Genomic DNA, 24253 nt, shown 5'->3' with positions numbered 1-24253 from the left:
CGACATATGCAGGACGCCCTGCCCATTACAATGCAGTGCCGCTCAGGATTCTTGCAAAACCCAAAAATTCTGAGCGGCACTACAATAATTGCGATCGTCACCTTGAGACGTAAGATTTTAAGTCTCATTTGCCCAGTAATTTCACTAGCTACGGCGCCCTTCAGACCGAAACAAAGTAATGATTACATATTACTGCTTCTCGGCAGGAATAGAAGTAGTGATACGAAGTTATATTTAGTGTGTAAAATATGCTCTATTTAAGAAAAGTAGCACTTTTGTTTCGATTTTATTAATTGGATATTAAAGGAATATTTTATTACTTTTAAAAAATTAGTTAAGAGCGAAGGAATAATTTACTATTCAACTTTGGACCAACGTAAAGTATATATTTAGTTTTACTACCTTCCGTGAACCCACACACGCCATAAAATATTTTATTTACCTTACCTTCGTTTCGTTTCAACACAAGACGGAAATATAAGGAAACTGGTGACAGAGCCGATATTAAGCTCTCACGGGAATAATTTGTACCGCCTTAGTGACCTTTTGCGATGAATACTTCATGCTTTATAAAATAACTAGCAATGCACCGTGGTTTCACTCACGTAGATACCTATCTCGTGGTTGTGTAAAGTCTACTAAGTCGGACTATAGATTACATTTTTAACTTAAAAGTTTTATTTCACTTATTATTATTGCATTAGTTTCTTTTCTTTAAATTCGTTATATTTTTTTAATGGAATGTTCAATTTTACTAATTGAAAAAGTATTGTAACGGTCCTTAATAAAATATCACTTAATTGGATAAACGTTTGTACGGAGGTATTAATAATATGGTTTTATTATTCTCAGGACTTGTATCAACTATTAAACTGTTAAAAGGTGCCGCACTAATATCCGTTCTTTTATGTTTTTCCGGGGTTGAAATTCAATATAACTAATGCTAAGCATTTGAGAAAATTGCTTAAGGTAATAAAAGAACTTGGGTTCCAAATATCGTTTTCATATATTATTTCTCTAAGTTAGCTTTAAATTGTATGTTTTTGATTAAAAAGCCCTGCGAGTAACAAAGAGATATTCATGAATTTAATAGAATTTAACATATTATACAGAGTACGACTCAGAAGACAAGGGTGATCCTGGTGAAGAGTATTATGGAGGTGTAGGCGAAGATCCTATCTTGCCAGTTGAAGTGGAGACTTTGGGACAGCTAGACTCATCAACCACGAATCCGAGATACGAACAAGCGTCTACTGGTGCTATTGCTGACTTCTCAATAGCAAATTCTGTAAATTTAAGAGGTGAGTTAACTTAAACTACTATAAAATTTATAAGGCCAAAAGATTTAGCAGCAGTTACTAATGAAATGTGAATGATGAATGGAAATGATCATGAAGAGGATTCAAACTGTCATACTAGACTGAACCGATTTATAGAGCGATTATGAATGAAAATTATGAATAGTTGACCTAGGAATGTACTAAAAAGAGGCAAGACTGTAGAAATAAAAAAAAATGTGACAGTAAGGGACGAGAATAGCAGGACGTTCAGCTGATGGTAATTAATACGCCTGCCGATTACAATGCAGTGCCGCTTAGGATTCATGAAAAACCCAAAAATTCTGAGCGGCACTACAATTGCGCCCCTCACCTTGAGACATACGATGTTAAGTCTCATTTGCCTAGATATTTCACTAGCTCCGTAGCAAAACACAGTAATACTTACAAATTACTGCTTCTCGGCAGAAATAGGCGCTGTTAGTTAGGTGGTACCCATAATCTAGTCGGCATCCTGTGCAAAGGAGCCATATAAAAATGGTAAATATGAATGTTATAATTCCTTGCGTGATGCTAATACATAAATTTCATTTCATTTCATTTCATTTCATTTCATTTCATTTCATTTCATTTCATTTCATTTCATTTCATTTCATTTCATTTCATTTCATTTCATTTCATTTCATTTCATTTCATTTCATTTCATTTCATTTCATTTCATTTCATTTCATTTCATTTCATTTCATTTCATTTCATTTCATTTCATTTCATTTCATTTCATTTCATTTCATTTCATTTCATTTCATTTCATTTCATTTCATTTCATTTCATTTCATTTCATTTCATTTCATTTCATTTCATTTCATTTCATTTCATTTCATTTCACTTCATTTCATTTCATTTCATTTCATTTCATTTCATTTCATTTCACTTCATTTCATTTCATTTCATTTCATTTCATTTCATTTCATTTCATTTCATTTCATTTCATTTCATTTCATTATATGCCCACCTGTGACTACACCAGGAAGATGACCTGTTTAACACAGTACCTTTTAAATTAAATTTCAATGGGCCAGACCATAGTCTAATCCCTTCCTCTCTCTGAAATCTATCAGGGCCGTAGTTCAGTGAGACTTTAAACCGCTTTTAGTTTTTAACACGGTTCATATGTTGGATGAGACAACTTACAAACTAATTTGTTATTTATATTACGAGTACAATAGTTGTGATATACATATATTATATGCCTCGCGTAGAGGCGACATACGTGTCGAATTATTGATTGAAGACGATTTTCAACGTTATTTACACTTAAGAACGCTCATAAAATTTGAATGTTCCTGATGCAAAATTTTATTTTTTGTTCAATAATATTTAAAAGAATACCCGCTGTCTGTCTGACTCTCAATCCTAGGGAATTTATACAATTGTGTCTGCTACTTTTGCCTTCACAATAAATGATATACCTAGAAATAATCTTCTTTTATACCTTAAAGAAATTCGTGACAAATTACGTATCCAATCTATCTATCTTCTAACTCGTTTATTGTGATTTATAGCTTTTTGTGCTCTATTGAGTTGTTTCTAAAATAAAACACTGCACACTATTATTATTAGTATTTCTTAAAGATTTATTATACCTCATATGAAAATGCAATGCTTTGATATAACTGACACAATAAGATCATTTATACGTCTAGATCTATCTATCTATAGTCTACTATGACAGCTGTGAAAACGTCGAAAAAAAATAGACTTTAGAACTAACCTCTATTTTCAGCAATTCTCGCACACTAACATAAAGTGTCATACAAATCGCGACTGTAAGACGTAGCTTGTCACGCACACTAAACTAATATTCCTATCTGTTTTACTCGGTCGTCTAACAGCAAGAGACTCAATCTATATGTATAAATTATCTAAGCTGGCACATCTAAAACACAATTTATCGCGAGACTCTTGTTTATATCCAGAAAATATATTAGTTAAACTAATTAGATAGTGCTAAAGACTAAAATGATTTTCAGTATATTATAATGTTATAATAAAATCAATATTATACACAGATATTATACATAAGTGGCCTTATAAATAAACTTGGTTTAAAGTTATAACTGAGATTATTCTTATGTTTTTGGTTTATACGAAGAATATTAAAAATGTTGACTTTATCGCTGACAACACTGTCAATACAATGATAATTCTGAGGTTTTTCAGATGTCAGGTAAGCTTGCAAACAAACACGGGAAACGTTTAACGTCCAAAGAAGCAATGTCTATTTGTAAACATTTTGCGTATTCTTAGTTTATTCTCAGGTATAACTTTATAACGAGTTTATTTGTAATCCCGCTGGAGTCTATCTATTTATGTTCTTTAATGTTTTTCCATACCGAATTATACATGCCATTTTGAAAGGTATTTTATATATTATTTCTGATACAATAATGACCATACTTTATATTACAAGTAAAATAAATGTAATATTATAAAAGGTTGGGCTAAAAGATTCTTTACATTTTATATGAAAACTCAAGACATTTTTTTTAATGTTTATTAACATGTTTTTACATTTCCAAATCGACAGTGCGTCAGGTCACTATATTTTCAGATACATCAAAACTGAGAGTGCCGTACTATTCCGTCACCAAGCTCTGACCCTTATTTTGTCTATAAGATGGTCTTATAGCTTGTCTTACTAGCATTTTGGTGATGGTAATTGATACACCCTGTCCATTACAATGCAGTTCAGACCGAAACACTACTTGTGGTACCCATAATCTAACCAGCATCCTATGCTAAGGAGCCTCCCACTGGTAAAAGCTAGCTTTCAGACACATTCACTCAAATCATTCTAATTATAAGCAATCATTGATAGAACGCTGCCCGAGCGCGAACGTACCGCTCGCCGATCAGACAGCGCTGATTCGCATAAGTTATAATTGGTTCTTGCAGAGAACAGTGTACCTAGATTTTTTCAAATGGATCAAAAATGGTTTGTGGTCTATTCCAAATTCTTCAGCAATGTCGTGACTGCAGGTTTGCAAATTATCTTTGACAACGAAATTCCCTAATGGAGAATGCTTAAACCAACTTGGTGCTACCCTGACTGACACCGTATTTTATCCATAAATATCTCTTTTTTTTTTGTGGTTTGAGTTGCCTTTTTTATATTTTTATGATAAAACTTTCAAATGTATCGTATTTCTTCATTTTAATCACTCGTTTTGACGGAATGGAAAAAAATAAAAATAACTCGAAACAATCAACCATTCAGATTAAATAGTACAGCCTAAGAGATTTTATTACAAGATTATAAGTTCTTTATGTGAAAAGAATTTTCCTCGATGTATGATGAAAGTTTGATAAAGTTTTCCTTCATAAAACTTTGACGGCTCTACAGGTGAGTAATAAAAATGAGAGTAATATATTGGTATCACACAGTAATTTGTTGTAAATTGTTTCATTAGGAATTATTCTGTTTTAATACAAGTCGTAAAACGTTCATAACAGTGTCATATTTTTGCAAACATTATGACCCGTTTCCTATCAGCCATAATAAAGGCTGTGCTCCAATATTTTTGCCATATATATTAATGACCTCATAATTCTTCCACCTCTTGGGATTGAACATGAATTGAATGTTATAAAATTGAAGTTAAAATGTGTTTAAATACTGAATTGTACTTGTTTTCCCTACTAATATTGTAAACGTGAATGTAAGTTTGTTACGATTTCACGCCTAAACTACCGAACCGATTTTGATAAAATTTAATACGGATATACAAGAGCTTGAAAAAGGACATAGGCTACATTTTATTGCAAAAAATAAATGGATAGGTAGAAATACGGGCTGGCTGTATGTATGGAGATTGTCATGATCGAAGATAAAACCATGAAACTTTGTATTTAGGTAAACTTTTTATTATTGAGCTGTATCGTAGAAGAGCGCTGCCAGCAACAGAAAGAGCAGTTTGTATGTGAATTATTTGAAAATTTATTGACGTAGGCGTTACTTTGCGGAAATCCATAATTATCTAAATGTTTTGAGTTTTCTTGAATGTTAATTCCGCCAAGAGAGAACGCCGGCAGTTAGGGGTATTTTGCTTTTATTTTTTCGCAATGTCTATGAAAAATATAAATGTAATGAAAAAATTAATTTTCTTCTCATATTCTGTAGATATATAATTATTTTTTGTAAAAATATAATCTTTATATAAACCGTCATGTAATGGTTTCAACTATGCGCTATCTTTGCGATTTCTTAAGATAGCAACAACATTTTTATTTAGTACAACACTCACTATTTCAGAAGAGACATATTCATGTATCAAAATTGTTATTTAATCTTTATTATGTTTTTTTTTGGACGCAGAAGCCGTTTTGGTAGCTTTGGGTGGAGCAAGTGCTGCACTTGTGTTGCTCATCGTGATGGCAGGAGTATTCTGCGCCCGTCGTCGTAAGAATAGCCCCTCTCCGGTCCCCTCACCCCCGATTCTTGTCTACCCTGCACACGAGATCACAGCGCCGTGTTATCTGTAAGTAATATAATTTTATAAACACCTCGAGCCTATATAAAGTTATATTAAGTTGTTTTAAAGTCAAAGTCAAATAAACTAAGCGCTTTTGAATAGCCACTATAAATATTTCTTTTAAATTACTCAATCTACCATTTGATCAGAAAATGTTGATCTCGTGAGAAGAACATACAAGATAATCAACGGCCACTCTATTCAATCAAATAGTCATAGCTTGTTTTTAGTTTTTTATAACTACTATTTATTCAAGTTCCCAATTCTCATTAGGTCACAAGAACTATCGTAGTAATAATATGTTACCTCATAAATAATTTACCAGTGGGAGGCTCCTTTGCTCAGGATGCCGGCTAGATTATGGGTATCACAACGGCACCTATTTCTGCCGTGAAGCAGTAATATGTAAGCATTACTGTGTTTCTGTCTGAAAGGCACCGTAGCTAGTGAAATTACTGGGCAAATGAGACTAAACATATTATGTCTCAAGGTGACGAGCGCAGTTGTAGTGCCATTCAGAATTATTGGGGTTTTTCAAGAATTCTGAGCGGCACTGCATTGTAATGGGCAGGGCCTATCAATTACCATCGTCTGAACGTCCTGCTCGTCTCGTCCCTTATTTTCATAAAAAAAGCACGCATACTGCTTCTGTGATTCATTAAAGCCAATTCATTTGTCAGGACCAAGGAAGTGAACTTCTCTCTGCCAACCCTTCGTTCATCATCACTCGGTGAGCTTCGAGACGGAAGCGTATCAAGTCTTACAAGTGACGTATTGTGTCCACCAACACCCACACAGTACCGATCTAACTCTTTCAGTAAGTCTTTTATATCTATATAACTGTCTGTTTCCGACTTTGTATTATATATAGGAGCTCCTTTGCACCGGATGCCGGCTAGATTATGAGTACCACAACGGCGCCTATTTCTGCCGTGAAGCAGTAATGTGTAAACATTATTGTGTTTCGTTCTGAAAGGCGCCGTAGCTAGTGAAATTAATGGGCAAATGAGACTTGACAAATTATGTCTCAAGGTGACGAGCGCAGTTGTAGTGCCGCTCAAAATATTTGGGGATTTTCAAGAATCCTAAACGAAATTGCATTGTAATGGGCAGGGTGGTTTAATTACCATAAACTGAAGTTCCTGCTCGTCTCATCCCTTATTTTCATAAAAGAATGTATATATTAAATAACACGAAAAGATCTGAATTCTTTGGTAAGTCTTCTTCTTCTTCTTCGGCGTTACACTCTTGTCAGAGTGGTCGTGGTCGTCACGTCGAGGTTAGTGGCCTGTTTCACAATGCGACGCCACTCGTCGCGAACTGCCGCTCTTCTCGTGCATTCATGCAGAGTACCGTCGACAGCTTGCCTCACTTGGTCCGTCCACCTCTTCGGGGACCTGCCTCGTGGTCTAGTGCCCTCGACTTTACCCTGCACTATTAAGCGTTTTATGGAGTCGCTTCCACGTCGCGATACATGCCCGAAGAAAGTGAGAATGCGAGCTTGTACGGTAGTAGACAGTCTCTGTTTGATGCCGAGCTCCCGAAGAATGGACTCATTGGTTCGGAATTCCGTCCACGATATACCGAGCATTTTTCTCCAGCACCGCATCTCAAGAGCATTGATCTTTTCCTTCTCACTTTCTCGTAGGGATGGACCCTACGAGTCTCAGCAGCGTAGAGGAATATGGGGTTGAAATTGGTAAGTCTAGGTAACACGAATAAATCTGTAAAGCTATTGAAAAACGATTATTGTTTTACCAAACACAAGGCACGACCGTGCCTGTTTCTACCTTGAAGGAGTAATTTTCAAGCCTTATAATGTTAAATAAGTGGGCTGATGAAATTAAACATTCTATTACTGAAAGTGACTTTCAAACGGGATGCAGCTAAGTATCACAGTTTAACTGTGTTGTAAAACTGATGTAGATTAATAATAAGTTCTTATAGAATATTTTTTAATTAAATAATAGGCGATAAGAAATCTTGATTACTGTACTAGTAGTTTTGTGACTTTTTGAAGTTATACTTCTTTAGGCGCGTTATAAAAAAATGATGAGAGTGAAATTTAAAGAAGTAACAGGGTGAAGTTGGTTCCTAAAATAAAAAGCCCGTACTGCTGTATTCAAGATTTTTACAATATTGTTCTTTCTACAAACAGAATAGCACAAGGAATAAATAATTTTAAGGATTTTTGCTTTCTTATGCCAAAGAAGTATAACTTCTTGCGTGCATACACACAGACACATTTTTTACGGAATAATATTAATAATAAATATCTAATTCAAGATAAAATATATTGTGCTCTTTAATTCGTAGAAACCATACTATCTAAATGATTGTCTTCACCATTAACTATTGTAATCTTAGAACATTGATTGCTAGTAAACGAAGACCCAAAAATGTAGTGGCTATTACGAAATTATTACTTCGCTCTGAAGCCACTGAAACCCTTTCCATTAAGCAATCGACAGATTGAATGACTGTTATTGTGAAAATTTTTCATTTATTTCCAAGCTAATATTTCCGTAACGAAACAAAGTTTATTTAAATTGAAATCTTATATTTTCTTTACATAATAAATAAAATACTGTTTTTTATGAATTGTCAATAATATTTCATAACATCAAGAATTATTTCGTAAATTATGCTCCCTGTTGTTATAATGAAATTGTTTCACAGCAGAACTGCCAAACCGAGCGTCAATAAATTCTCTCATAGAATATGCACACACAAAATATTGGGAATAAAAATAATTATGGATCCCAAATCCAATTAAAACTATCCTATCTCTCAAGTTGGACTAAACTGCATTCCATGAAGAAAACCCGATTAAAATCCGTTCATTAGTTTAGGAGTTAACTGGTAACAAACATCAGGACATTGTATTTATATATATTATGATGACATAATTGCATCATTTATTCTCTTTTTGCATTAAATTCATCAAAATGCATTGAAGAATTATTTGAAATAATTGAATTAAGCTTTTGTCTTGGTAAAGAAAACTTCTGACTGCGCTTTTAGAATTGTTGAAGATAATTGCATTACTATGAAAAGTACTGATTATTCTATTCATGCAAACTTTTAAGGCACACCTTTGACTTCTATAACTGCTTGAAATAATTACAAGCACGCATTCAACCAGCCTTCTGCACGCAAGAGCTGCTCAAATAATTAATCGAATCGTCGCCCAAACAACTTAAAAACACGTATTTAAGTGCAGAATTTTTCGTATTTCTCTGTAAACCTTTTTGCCATTTGTATCTAACAACAGAAATTAATGTTTGTATTTGTTATTTTAGGGCATATTTTTCTCGTCTTTAGAGCATCGTTAAGACAATTTTTCAATAATATTTATTTAGATTTTAAAATGTTTAATACCATAAAACTTAAAACTTAAATACGCTCTTACAAATAAACTTGGTATAAAGCTATACCTGAGAATTAACCAAGAATATGCAAAATGTTGACTATATCGCTGACAACACTGTCAATACAATGATAATTCTGAAGTTTTCCGAATGTCAGACAGCCTTGCAAATAAACGCGGGAAACGATAGACCATGGCGAAAGCCGTACTGCCGGTCGATGATCAACAGGTGACCCTCAAGGTATACCAAGAGCTGGCGGTTAATTATGCTCTCCATGATTTTGGAGAGCAAGGAGGTAATAGCCATAGGCCTGTAGTTAGCGGATCCAAGCTGTCTCCGATTTTGGATCGGATGGACAAGGGCTGACTTCCATGAGTCAGGGATGAGTTGAATAAGAGTGCTGGAATAAACGCGCTAGCACCGGCGTCAACTCAGGGGCACACGTTCTGAGCACGATTATAGAAATGCCATCCGACCCGCTCGACTTCCTGACGTCCAATGAAAACAGAGCTCGCCGAACAGTTTTCTGTCTGAACTGTACTTCAGGCATGGAGCTCTGAAACCGCGGGATGGTCGGCGGTGTTTTTCAGTTGTCGTCAAGAGTAGAGTTGGAGGCAAAAATAGTGCACAGGAGATCGGATTTCTCTTTTGCCGTATGGGCCAGGGTGTCTTTTCGAATTCATTTAATTTGATAAGACTTAAAGGTGATTGATCATATTATATGGGCCCAGTTTGTGTCAGACAATAATATATTTTATAATTTAAGTTACATTTTTACATTTAATTTGGGACTAAAATAAAGTATCCCGAGTTTTTTTTTGCATTTTAAATGAAATAACTTTATATTATTGAAATAATAATAAATTTGACTCCATCTTTTATTCGTACCAATGTTTTAATCGATTGGATCGTTGTTAATCGAATCATAATCGATTAAGAGCTATCATATTCATAGTACCTACATTTAAGAAAAATCGTTTTTTTTTTGGCAAATATCTCGTAATCCAATCAAAATCGAATCTTAACAACTTGTCATATTATCAAAGAGGATGTAAATACTTATATTATGGTGGATCTGTGCTCTGTGCCCGTAGTTTCAGTGTCAGTTTTGGGTACCAAATACAATACAATCAAATCGTAATTCACAACAGTATGATTATATGAATTTATTTTCATTACCATCCCGTTGTTTTGTATTACAGTGTGTGTTTCATATAAAATTGTGCACCTACGCGACCTGGGACTATATGTATATGCTACTTTTTAGGTGTTTGAGGCTTGACTCTTAAGTCTTTTGCGTTTTGAGTAGTTATTTTCATTTACTTTAATTAATGCTCGTTCCAAGTATTGAGCTGCATGAGGAGAATCTAAAGAAAGTTATTTAAACGTAAACCTAATCTTCATTGGGCAGTGGAATTTATTTAAAAGAGCACAATCTTCTTCATAATTTTTAAAATAGCAAAACCTTAGCCTCTATGAAGTGGAAGTGGGCGGGCCATATTTGTCGGAGGTCTGATGGAAGATGGGACAAATGGGAATGTTGGGAGACAACAAGCAAGATGGACGGATGATTTGGTGCGAGCGGCTGGGAAGGACTATATGCGGAAAACTGAGGACCGCACAAAATGGTCTAAAATGGACGAGACCTTTACTCAGTATTGGGTGAATCGAGGTTGAAGAAAAGAAATAATTCAATTTTTTAATCTTTCATGAGATGTGCGGAACCATAAGTACAATAAGCAACGTAGTATGCAATTTAATAATATTTGTGTCAGTAAAACCTAACATCTAATCTAGTGCTATTTCGCTTTTATTATTTAACTAGCTGACCTGACAGACGTTGTTCTGTTCATAATAAAAAAAAAACTCTTGCGGATAGAATTTTGGAAAATCCGTTCTTAGCTGACCGCTACTCGGTGAAAAGAATATTCCTACCAAATATCAAGTCTTTAGCTCTAGTGGTTCCAGAGATAATATCGTGATGAGTGACTATATACGTGGAAATATCTTATATATATAATATATAGATTGAACTTCGGAAATGGTTGTCTTGATTCAAACCACAAACTTTCAAGAATTGGCCTTAAGATTTGAATGGTCAGGGCGAATGCAAGACGGATCGGAAATTAAAGATTTGCGGGTCAACTCGACATGCAAAATTTTCATTAAGTAGTTGCTGCAGATCTGAAGAATTGCTATTATCATTGCTGCATTTATCTCTTGACATCGATCAAGTTTTTTGTCCATGTTGTCCATGAAGTATAATTGTAAAAATTTAAGCTGTGCATCTTCGAGAGGTTGCAGTGATCCAATACGATGGTGAATCTATCCTTATACCTACAATATCAAAAGCAAAACCCGTATTACTGATTTATAAACACTTTTTTTAGAATTAGCATACACAATAATACGCATAGGAATAAGTATAGAACGTATGTTATTCTTCCACTGTATTGTGTGTAAGTATATAAATAAATAAATACGTTGAATGTCAGATTAAATCCTCGTTCTTAGATGTCTGCCCAAATGAGGTCATTTGGAAACAAACATTGTATTTTTGAGTGTTTTCTAGAAAATGGCAGCACAATTCTTGCAAACAAAACAACGTCCATCGGCCCAATGCGAAAGCTAGTATGCAAGCAGTACTACAGTACAGTATAAGTACTGCAATCATATTGAAACGCTGCCGATTCAAATCAGTACTTCATAAATTTCTTCTTGTGCGTCGAAAATTTTCTATAAGTTGTTGATCTCTGAGGTTTTACTGGACGATTTCGTATTGCCAGCCGATCTGTTTTACGGGCTGCTACGCTTTGCTCTTGTGATTCATAGCACCACGTCGATCCATACTAACGCCGTTATTTTCTTCAGTCCTTTCATTCGCAATGTTTCGAATCCTAGTTGCATTACGTCTTTGTTAGGAATAATTTGATCGTCTTAGTCGTGACATTGTTAATGATAATATCGGCACAAAAAGCTAATAGTCACTCACACACTCGAAACAAACCTTGTTTTATATATATAGATTCATATATATATATAGATTCGTTCAAGCAATTCTAGTTTCTTAAAATTTCTTTAGACAAAAATTATCATTCTAAAAATTTCATCTCATTCCGTTAAATAATGCTCTCGCTGTGAATTAATTAACAAAAAACAAACAAGTTGCGGTCCACGATAAGCAAGCACTTAGTCTTGGTATAATCCTTTTTCATGGCGGATTACGTTGAAGCAAAGGCCTTTTGACGCAACATTTTGTCCGATAAATAAGACTTTTTTACTCTGAACGGGATATATTTCTTGTTAATATAAAACTTATCATTTAGTATCAAAGTTTTTGCTCGCGACTTTTAACGCTATAAATCATATTTTGCTTTCCAGTAACTCTACGCATACCCTCGATTTGAGATTATTCCTCTAGCTGCCACAACTGTATCGGCATAATCGGCGTCGATATATCGAACGACGCTCAGTTCCATGGTCAAGAAAGAAAGAGAAAGAGAAAGCCAAATTGACCTCTTAAAAGCTTTATGTACTCTGTGGGGCGAGACAGTACTTCACTGTAAGCCACCACCTGCAAGAATATTTGGCGCAAATTCGGCCTCACATGGTATTATTTCACCTCTGGGCGGGCGCTCCCCAGTACCAGCTTCTTCTATTTGACCGCATAAAACGAAAAGTGGCTCAAATCATCGACAATCAAGAACGAAAATCTTCGATCGTCTTGATTCTTTTGCGTTTCGTAGATATGTTCTCCTCCGCATCCTCCACCGCATTTGTCACGGGGAGTGCTTGGAGGAGTTGTTCGGGTTGTATCAGCAGCCAAATTCCACCACACGCACATCACGTCAAAATGCGAAGTTCCACCCACATCATAATGATGTCTTGCATTCCACAACCTCTGCGCTTTGCGAGAAACTTTCTTCTGTAGTAAGGCGTGGACAAGGAGTTATTTTGGAAACAGTGCATCATCATCATCACCCGGAAGACGTCTACTTCTGGACAAAGGTCTCCCCCAAAAATATCCACGACGACCGGTACTGCGCTGTCCTCATCCAACGTCATCGATCCATCTTGTGGGGGGCCTACCAACACTGCGTCTTTCGGTGCGTGGTCGCCATTCGAGGACTTTACTGCCCCAACGGCAATCTGTCCATCACACTATGTGCCCTGCCCATTGCCACTTATCAATCGGAAACAGTGCGCTGCGTAGAAATGTAGTGTTTCACATCTTTCGGTTTCTGTTTTATATGTATGTAGTATAAAACTATAAGCACGAAGTAAAAACTATCACTACCAGGATAATAATATTAGCAGGACTTTCGCGTTGGGTAGCTAGGCTGATCCAAGTGAACCTATGAACCACTGGCCTGTCCTCGATGTTAGGTTTGTTCATCAATAATATTTATATCTATTTTCTCTGCTCTAGTTCTTAGATATGTCTGTTTATCGTGATTTAGTTCGCTTCACATAAATATTTATAAAGCAACATTTGAATTACTTTGAAATTCCCAGCAATTAATTATCAACATTCTCCATAAACTGACATTTCTAAACTCGAATACTCGTTACTGCGGTGTACATTAGGTGGTGCTACTAAACGTTATTAATTACAAGAACATTTTATCAACACTGAAGATCAGTAGGGCCATCTTAAAGGTTTCGAGACCTTATTGCTAGCAATACTAACTACAACGAGTTTGTATACGATTAATAAATCTAATAATAATTATACAGTGATATATTTTACCTTATAGCTACTGTCCCAAGTTTTTATATATTATAATTAGTATTTAATAAAGCAGTTATTGTGTTTTTTCTAAGAAATCCCGATGCAAGTGAAACATTTCTTTCACAAAATAATATCTGTACAGATTTGAGTGGATTATGCTTTACTTATTCATATAACATAAAATAAAAATATAATGTAATATAAATAAAAACCAATATGAGGTTAGAGGCTCGAACTTACTCTCCCTCATAAATCTGGCGCCGTAGAATACTCAGCCAAACTGCCTTGAAAGCAGTAGTTGAAATTAGTGAATCAATTTTGCAAAATTGCTATATGCGATAGATGGATGAAAAAAGTTTGAGGCGATGTAATAAAAGTTTCACTCTTGAAATTCATAAATATTGAGATGTATTTAGGCTTCCGAAACCAAAGGTAATCAACGGAAACTTTATTACTCTTGTCCTTCAGTAATAGTTAGACAGCTGAGATTTTGACGGAATTTCAATTGATATTAATTAGCATTAATCTTATATATAAAATTCTCGTGTCACAATGTTAGTTACCTTACTCCTCCGAAACGGGTTTACTGATTATTACCTAATTTTATATGCATATTTATAGGTCTGAGAATCGGCTACTATGTATTCTTCATCCCCCTAAATGTAAAGGGTGATCCACCCCTAAATTTGTTATTTATTTATTTGGACGTATTTTTTTTGTTTTTATTTTTTTATGATATAGCATTAAGAAATACATACAACCCTCTACGATCAACCCCTGTTTTTGTATCGCGATTTTTATATTATTCTGGTCCAACTGTATCCGCTATAGGGTTGCAAGATGGCAATGGATCAATACTTACAATAATTGTAGTACGATAAATTTGATAGGTCTAAGAATCGGTTGCATATACTTTTTAAACCCCAAAATTTTTTTTATTACTTCATATAGCAATACAACGTATTCTGGGTCAGCTAGTATTCTTATAAATTTCAAAACGACTGCGACGCAAATTAAAAAAAAAATACAAAAGTGATTAAAAAGTAAACAGTGCTATCACTCGCACGATGGGATGGGAAGTACGGCTCGCACTTTTTTATATTTTGTTGTTAAAGTAGTAGGATATGTATGTATGTATTAATATCAAAAGCTTCTTAGTAATTTCAAAGTATTTCTTCTATCCTTGATTTGACTTAAAAATAATTACTGTTTTCTAATTTGACCGCTGCAGAGATAAAGTGGGTAATTGGACAACTTAATTTAAGGTCAGCGAAGCTTGAATTAGATCTCAAAGCAAGATTTGACTTAACCTTTGATATCAACGGTTGAAAGAATTAGAGACAAGTCTAAATGTTCAGTCGTAGCATTTGGGAAGTTTTAGTCCATATAACTGTGAAGTACCATGAAGAAGTCCAAAGATATAGGAATAGGAGTACAGTCGTATTCAATAACCACAAAACAAAGTGCTTGGCGCTAAATTAGAAGTTTTCGTACGGCATTTCTATGGCAAACTTTGAAGAAACTCTGAAAGAATCAATATCATAAAATAACTACTACGTGGGACAAATTAAATCCAAGGCATGAAAATATTTTCAGTTTTTTCGTAATCTAGCTCTCTTAGGTATAAATAACTGATTTTCTTTCTATACGTATATAAACAATAGACAAACATACCTGAGGTTCCAAGGAGAGATGGTCTGCTGGGGGCCCCCGCTAATCCTCTAGGAACTCCATGGCGTAGGTGCTAAAGTGTTTGTCGGCTCGGCGTTTGGCGAATAAATGCGTTACACAGAGTACTTTGATGCGATGCGAATATACCGGTGCCCACTGATGAATGATTTATTAACCGGCGCAAGAGTCAATTGGCAGTAGATCAGCGAATCAGATAATAATGCATACATTGTTTATAGGTATCTCGGTAAATATGCACTATAGTTTGCCATAAAAAAATTACAATAAAGAGAATAGACAATTGCGGCGCTAACAAAGTATATGCTTATTTTATTTAAAAAACTAAGCTAGACCTAGCTAATATTTCATTAAGTGAAAACCGGCCATCCGATTTAGTACACAATTTCACTGGTTATATTTTTTTCGGTAGCACCCTTTTTTTGTTAAATGAATGCAGCACTAGTTATTCTTTCCTTCCTCAGTTGGTTCTTCATCAAACACCAAAATATTTAATTCTGGTATAAGTCAATCTGCTATTTTAAAATTACAAACAAAATTAAAGGGTTTGTTATATTTTTTGTATATATGACGGTATATTTACTATATTTTATTTATTATAATAATGTGTTATAAAGTTAGGTAATAAATATCAAACAGAAATTAATTAATTAACTGCTTAACTTATACCTATTTACTGAAGGCATTAATATATTATCCGATAAGCTAACTGGTGAACATTTATTTTAAACATAATATTAAAATTGATTATTTTTCCAGCCAACACTACGGAGATCGGGGTGTTAGACCCTGCTCTTTATAAATCTGATTGCCACGTGGAAGATTATCTATGGCCTGAAGGACACGTGGTAAGAAATATTTACTTTAAATAACTTTGAGAATATTCTGTTAACTAAAAAAATTTTCTTGCTATGTTGGTATATACAAAAAATATGTTTAGAGTGAAAATATTTGTGATATACCTATAGATAACGCTATGTGTTTTAAATGATTTCACTTCATAAAACAAACTAAAGGGGTGGATCCAAGGTATTCTTAAAAAAATCATCAGCATTTTATAAAATTACTTTATTTTTTAGAAACTTTATGAAACAACTTTTTAGATATTATATTTAAACTATCTATCTAAAGATAAATTGTTGTACAACTTAATATATTTTTAAATAAATTTATAGCTATTTTTACATAAAATTGGTTTTATTGGCTTATGGTGTGGATTTATAGATTCTGCATGGCGGGGCAAACACAATAACTTCTGAAGATCTTTCTGAAGATATAAATTTTTTACTTCAATCTATTTTATTTCCTTGAATCCGCTTTAATTACGATCATTTGCGGTCCTTCATCAGAGTTCGCGATGACATGTCTTTCAGTGAGTGAGTATTCACCGTGTAATACTCGTGAGTCTCAGGAATGAATGAATATATTTTAATATCTTTTTATTGTGTGGGTAGCCATGGAATGTAAATGGCAGTACATTTTTGTTAAGTTATAATTTAATTTATAAATAGAGTTTGAAGACAGCAGCTATACTAAATTGTGCCTGGTCAACGTCGCTAATACAGTCCACTATTGTTGCTTTTGATAATTCAAAGTCAAAGTCAAATAAACTTTATTCAATTTGCGCTTAAATTAAGCGCTTTTATATCGTCACTTTAAATTTTTTTTTATATATTACTAAATCTACCATATGTTCGGAAAAAGTAGCGTGTGAGAAGAACATATAAGAAACTCAACGGCTACTCTTTTCAATCAATAGAGTATTTTACAATGTCTGTAATATACAAAACAAATTAGTTGATAAGATGCTGCATCCAATATGTGAATCAAGCCGGAACAAGTAGACAGACAGAGAGACAGACAAAATTTCTTAAAATTTTTATTTTGTTGTATGTACCATATATATTCATATACATGTAGTAAATAACGGTTATTTAAATATTACAAACAGACACTCCAATTTTATTTATATGCATAGATTTATTTTTCATCTAACAACATATTTAGATTTTCTATTATTACTTTACCTTTCATTATTTAATATAAGACTAATTATATATTGTTAAAGAAACCTGTACTTGTAGGAATACATCTGTGTACTGAATGGTTTTGAGTTTTAAGAACTGATATTTACATCCGGTGTTTGTAGACCTTAAAAAAATTAAGATATTTAAATTTTCCTTAGCAGGTGTAGAGAAAATGCTGTAAATTAATGTAGAAATAAAAATATAGTACACAGTAACATGTCTCTGCAATAACTTTTCAACTATTCAATTAACGCCGAATTATTTAATCCTGATATAATTAAATTCACCATGGCTCATGAACATAAGTAAACTATATATTATATAATTAATCCCCATAGAATAAGAGCTAATGCCTGTAATTACCAAGTACGTAACACGTTGTAATTAAACTAATTATTGTCATCAACATCAAAGTTGCTGGATTTGGCGCGCCTAGCCTTCAGAGTGTTTCAAACATAGAATTACAATTTATACGTTTGTAGAATGTATTTCATTATTTATGAACAAAACATTAAAAATCCTTTTTTTATAAATATTTTTTCTGGTCTTCTGTATTCATATTCTCTATACTTGAATAAGTGTCAATAATACTTTAATAAAATTCCAATTATTTGTATATTTTTACAATTACAAAATTATATCTTTATATACAAAATATAGCATAAATAGGTGACCCGACAGACGCTGTGCTGCCAATAGAAATGATTAGGATTAATATCGTATTTGTGCAAACGGCTTTTACATTACCGCTTTATTATTGCCAATTTTGAAAATATTAAAATGGATATAGTATGTTTTTTTATAAGAGATGTTGCGCCAATGTTGACTTTTCTTTAGATCTATATAAGACACACAATTCCACCAAACATTGTTTTGTTATATCTCAAAGGGTTTAGACAGCGTTTCCGTTCAAATCTCCCAGACTGCTTATTTTTTCTGACATCTCTAAGAAAAATCGTTAATATATACAAAAATATATACAAATCTTAACAAATCCTATATTAAAACCTTCCTCGAGAACCACGCTATCCACTGGTGAAAACAGCATGAAGATAGGTGCAGTAGTTTTGAAGTTTATCGCGAACATACAGACAGACAGACGCAGCGGAGGACTTTGCTTTATAATATGGAGTGGTAATTAAAGTTATACAAAAATATTATCTTTATATTTCAAAGATATGTAAATCTGCAGGAAAACATTTCCTATAAATTTCTGCTGGTGTCTTATCGTTAAGGCCACTATAACATCCCTCACGAAACCCCAGTGGGTATGTGTCAAAGCTTAACTGCGATCAAATATATAGATTTTTCTTTTAAGATTAGCTATAAGATTAGCCACTGTGAAGCGTGGCTGGGATTTGTTATTTTTTTTATATTTGTATCTTTTTTAGTTTCAAACACATAGTTTGGTCGGAACCTTTTCAGTTTAGCCGTAGTATAATAAAAGGCTGATCATGTAAAATAATTTGTTTATGAAGTGCTTAATGTATGCTTTGCATTAATCTAACCAGGAGTCAATGAGGAACCCTCGCAGGCTTCCTGCACTGGGTCTGCAAACTCAAAGTTCGCTTGGCAAAAATAGGCTTCAGTGAATCCGGTCGTATGTATGTAGTTGCAGGCAGAGGACTTGTATCTACTTAGGATACTATGCCTCTTAAAGACCTGAAGAATGTGATTTAGATACAAAATTAGAACTCCGAATATGCAACCTCATCACAATGGGCATATACATCGCTAGGGTGTTAGTCCAAGCACATGTAATAATAATAAAACCTATTTATTTCCCATCAACTATTAAATTACATTCTTACAGTTATATTACAGTTATCATCTATAATTACATCCATTATAATAAATATTACTTATTAATATTGCCTTCATCATTATTCTTGAGTATAGGCCTCCTCCATTTTGTTCCATGCCTCTCTGTCCATTGCTATCTTTTATGTCTTCTTTCCACCTTTTCCTAGGACGTCCATTTCTCCTTTTTTATATTGACTCTTCCCACAGAGTTGCCTCTGAGGACCATCATTTGTTTTACATCTTGCTATATGTCCAGCACATATAGGGCGCCAATTTTTCAGTGCTTATTACCCAACAACAATAATAATAATAAGTGTTTATTGTGTGACAGGGTCGAGTGTGGTTCACGTTGAAGTATGAATCTGAAACAGAGACGCTCCAAGTGCACATCATCAAGATAAAGCATCTGCCGTCTCGTACTCCGGCTCTCGCCAACGCTTGCGATCCTTACATCAAGTAAGTTCAATGCTATACATAACCGGGCTGTTTCTTTCATTTTCAAACGATGGGAGACTAGGAGGACAAACTTAAGTGCTCATCACTTAACTTAAACTTGACGAATGACCGCTCCTCTCTCTAGCAACTACACCACAGTGTTGCAGGCTTTATATTTACGTACTTTTTTAAAGTACTTTATGTTTCAGGTTTGCCTACAAATAATCCTGAAATATTTCGGACACATTGCTCCCTGAAGCGAAGCACAGCACTATCAGTTTGAGCACCCTCAAAAACCATGAAAATGATGACGCAAAAATTGTCAATTTCATGCTGCCACCATCTAGGATTTACATTTGTGTTACACACATGTGCCCGCGGGATTTGTGAAAAACTGAAAGTCACGATTATGAGTACTACTATACTACCTACTATAGAGTTTACTATACCAATAGTAGGTTAAGTTTGCCATAGCAATCTGCCTCGAAATAATATTCATATAATATGTTGGGAGAGAAAATAGGTACTGGAACTGGAATAGGTCATGAGATAATCTTCAATTCAATTGCTAATTAATTTTAAAAATTCTTTATCTACGCGAACGAAGTCGTGGGCATCAGCTAGTACAATATATGTCCTATGCTGACAAACCTCACTTATTTCCCCTGGTTCAACTAAAGACCTTGAGTGGCCTCAATATACATTTTCATTATGAGTATGTCTTAATGTGAAAGGAATTCTAAATTACAATCCCAGCCTTTGACAAATCACAAGTCTCAGAGGAGTTGGCACGCTAAGTTTATTGTTTTAAGATGTATAGGATACTGAATATATTAATGGTCTGTGATGTTGAAAATACAATTTCTACTTACAGATCTGAATTATTTAGTAAATACAGAGAAGACTACACAGTATATTAATATATATTAGATCTAATGTTTGCGCTTTAGCCTGACAGCAATAGGTTTTTAGGTCCAAACGTTGAAGTTTTTGGGTTTCGCATATAAATTCCGGATACTTTAGTGTGTCAGTATAGGTACAAGTAGGTGGGTACCTAATAATATAATAGTTTAGGTATTGCACACACGCGAGGTAAAACTTACTGGATGGGTGTTCAATAGAAGTTTTGTTGTAGAATAACTGAACGAAATTATCTTTAGCTCTAGTATTATAATATATCAAAAACTACCACCCATTCAAAATAGACTGCCTCAGACCTGAGAAGAACGGGCGCAAGAAACTCAGCTGGCTTTTTTTTTAATAAAAATATGGATTACAATGTAATATCGTACAATAAACATTATAATTAAAAAGTCTCAGGGTATCCGCTCCATTCCCAGTCCGTGGTAATTAAGAAAATCATTTATGTTATCATAACTATTTTCTATTTCTGGGATTATATTTTAAGAGCATATAAATCGCCCAATGGAAGACTTTGTAACTCTACTTAAACGAGTAGTAGGCATAACAATTTTACGTTTGTTCCCCGTGTTAGCATTATGATTGTCACAGTTTCTAGCAAATTCCCGAATGTGCTTATGAACATATAGAACATTATCAAGAATGTAAGATGCAATATCAAATGTCCCTAAAGTTACCGATAAATTGAAACCTACACACTCTGATTTCAATTTATCGTAAGTTGACGACCTGCTGAGGATAATAATTAAAAAGATCACTATTACTTTTAGTTATGTTGACTTTTTAAAAAATATATTTATAAATATTTAATTTGACCCCTATAATTTATTACCTACTGCGACTATAAATTTGCATTTATAGATCCGTACCTCAAAAGGAAAAAGCCTTTTGGGATCACTTTGTTGTCGGTCCATCTATCTGTCTGATCCTTTAACTCAGGAAAGCGTGGAGATATTGAGTTACAATATACTCAAGTCTACAGTCTCACTACAGTGAAGCTGCGAAGAGATCAAAGTTCTAAGTTGACGTAAAAAATATACGGCAAGAATCATTAAGAACATAATCCAGGGAATCAAAATTTATAGATTCTAGCTTTTATCCGCACTTCGTGTGCGTGCAATAGTTACTTTGGGCAGCATTTTTTATTGTTCAATATATATATTATATACTACAAACTGCTGTGGTTAATTCATTGTTATAATCTACCAACTATAGAACTTTCATCCCCTTTTCTTATCTCCACACAGGTCAAAATTTTAAAAACGCTAGAACAAATATTTAAAAGTTTCGTAGTGTTATCTTCGATAATGACGAACATTCATACAAACATCCACCCCCTATTTCAACCCCGCCAAGCTTTTTAATTACGATACAAAGCATGTTTTTTCACAAGCTCTTGTCTATCACTGCTATAAATTTCATCCAAATCGGTTCAGTGGATTAGGTGTGAAAGTATAACAAACAAACTTATTTTCACATTTATAATATTAGTAAGGATTTTCCGTTGCCTAAAACTATGAAATTTGGCAAGCAATACCATGTTTAAAAAAATTCGAACCTCGTCTGTGGGCGAGTCCGACTTCCATTTGTCAGTTTTGTTTTGGATGATCACCCTAACTCAATTTACCGTTCATTTAAAAATATAAAACCTCATCCGATAATTTGGCGCGACTATACATAAGGGTTGTAGGTTAGGAATTCTTGTCTGTGTTTAGGGATTGTGGTTAATTTGCTCAAACAAAACAAACTCTCAAGTATTCTGTTACAATGAAGTCAATAATGTAAATTTTGAATGAAGTTAGTAGTAGTTTTCAAGAACTTATCCAGCACCCCAAAGAATTTTAAAGGTCAAAGTTTAACATGCAAGGAAGCTAAAGGAAAATTCGAGCTTTTCGACTGCACTGTGAAATTTTATTCGCTGTGTCTGGAATAAAATTTGAAGTATCGTATTCGTTGGTGCTTTTAAGAAGCCTTTTCGTATCTGTATCTTTTGGATATCTTTTTAAGCATATTGCGTGGATATTTAGATTTGCCAAAGTGAAAGCTCTTTCTAATTCTTGATAATGTTATGTATGTACATAAGTGAATTTGCTACAAACTGTCATAACCATATATTATAAACACCAGGAACAGACATAAACTTATAATGCCTACCACTCGGCTTAGTCGAGTTAGTAAGAGGTAGATGCGATTAATATGCATTTACAAAAAGATCCCAGAAAATGTTAAAAAAAATGTTTAAAGAAATTCCAAAGAATTGTTAAATAGTAGTTAAAAAAAACTGAAAAAACACGCTTTTTATAGAAAACCATGCTAAAAAATTTAAATTTATTTTGAAATTTATAATTAACATCAATTCCTGCCTTACAGACGATTGATGAAAATTATATAAATTAACAAAAATCTTATTTTGCAAATTGAAAAATGGAATAATTTTATCAAATTAATGTATTGTCGTCGGTATTCGTTAAATCTACGAAGTTTAAACTAAATCTGGCCGTTTAAAGTGGGTCAAAATGAGTCGGTTACAAACAAACATTCAGGTAAAGCTAATAAGTGTGTAACGTTTGTGTAGTAAAGGTGACATAAATGAATTTCTTAATGATACCACCGATGGGAATGGAGAGACCGCCCTCAGGCTATTAAATAATAAGTTTTATTGCCTGATATTACTTTGCAATCATATTTTTTATAGATAAAAAAGAAACCCGCTGAATTTGTTACGCCCGTTCTTCTCAGGTCTGTGGAATACTTTTCAAAAAGTGTGGTAGTTTTTGACTTTGAATAAGTGATGTCACATCCTATTTTGAATAAAAATATGTGAAAATTTAATAGCATTTCATCAATCATTGTTTACGTTTTTTTCAACAAGTCAATAAGGATTCAAAATAGCAGGTGACAGGATTCTGTATTACGATTAGAGGCAATTAGAGGGATCATCTAGTCATTCGTTATATTTTCAATTAGTTTTGAACTGGTTTCGCCGACCGACCCGAAACGGGTTTCGTAATTTTTGACTTAACTAACATGCGACCCGAAGTTGACTAGTGTTCATTTTAAAATCTTAAAATAACATTACGAAAAGTAGACACAGAATAATAAGAAAAAAAAAATTTTTCCAAATCTTGGAACCATCAGATCAATATTTATAAAAAATCCGGAGGGGTGAAAATTGGCCGGAAACGAGTATTTGAAAACTATGAAAATTCGCGGGACATACATGGCGTGCGTCGGGAAGCCCTACAAATGTTCTCCTCTGGACATCCGCTCTATATCATCCACTATATTCAGGACATCTGTATATATACATTAATTTGAGGTGTACAACATTTTTTTTTCAGTAATCCAGTGAGTATATTTAAGTAATATTAAGTTTTAAACACTTCTGAATGAAAATAAATCAAAACTTCTGTTTTCTTGACACAGCAATTGCCAATTATGTTCTAATTGTCACAAATATCATTTT

At 33.8% G+C, this 24253-nt stretch overlaps 1 protein-coding gene across 1 annotated transcript in view; it reads left to right on the top strand.

The window, feature by feature from the left end:
- Positions 1–24253, top strand: part of LOC126965966 (synaptotagmin-15-like) — a 71818-nt gene that overhangs the window by 34104 nt on the left and 13461 nt on the right. Inside the window, exons 3-7 of the mRNA XM_050809811.1 lie at positions 1113–1301; positions 5653–5815; positions 6490–6626; positions 16361–16449; positions 19763–19887. Of these exons, the coding sequence (XP_050665768.1) occupies positions 1113–1301; positions 5653–5815; positions 6490–6626; positions 16361–16449; positions 19763–19887 (703 nt within the window). The remainder of the gene's footprint in view (positions 1–1112; positions 1302–5652; positions 5816–6489; positions 6627–16360; positions 16450–19762; positions 19888–24253) is intronic.

The sequence above is a fragment of the Leptidea sinapis genome, chromosome 9 (genome assembly GCF_905404315.1).
Source record: "Leptidea sinapis chromosome 9, ilLepSina1.1, whole genome shotgun sequence".
NCBI classification, from domain to species: Eukaryota; Metazoa; Arthropoda; class Insecta; order Lepidoptera; family Pieridae; genus Leptidea; species Leptidea sinapis.
Note: the sequence above shows the minus strand (reverse complement) of the source record. Positions and strands in the feature narration are given on the sequence as shown.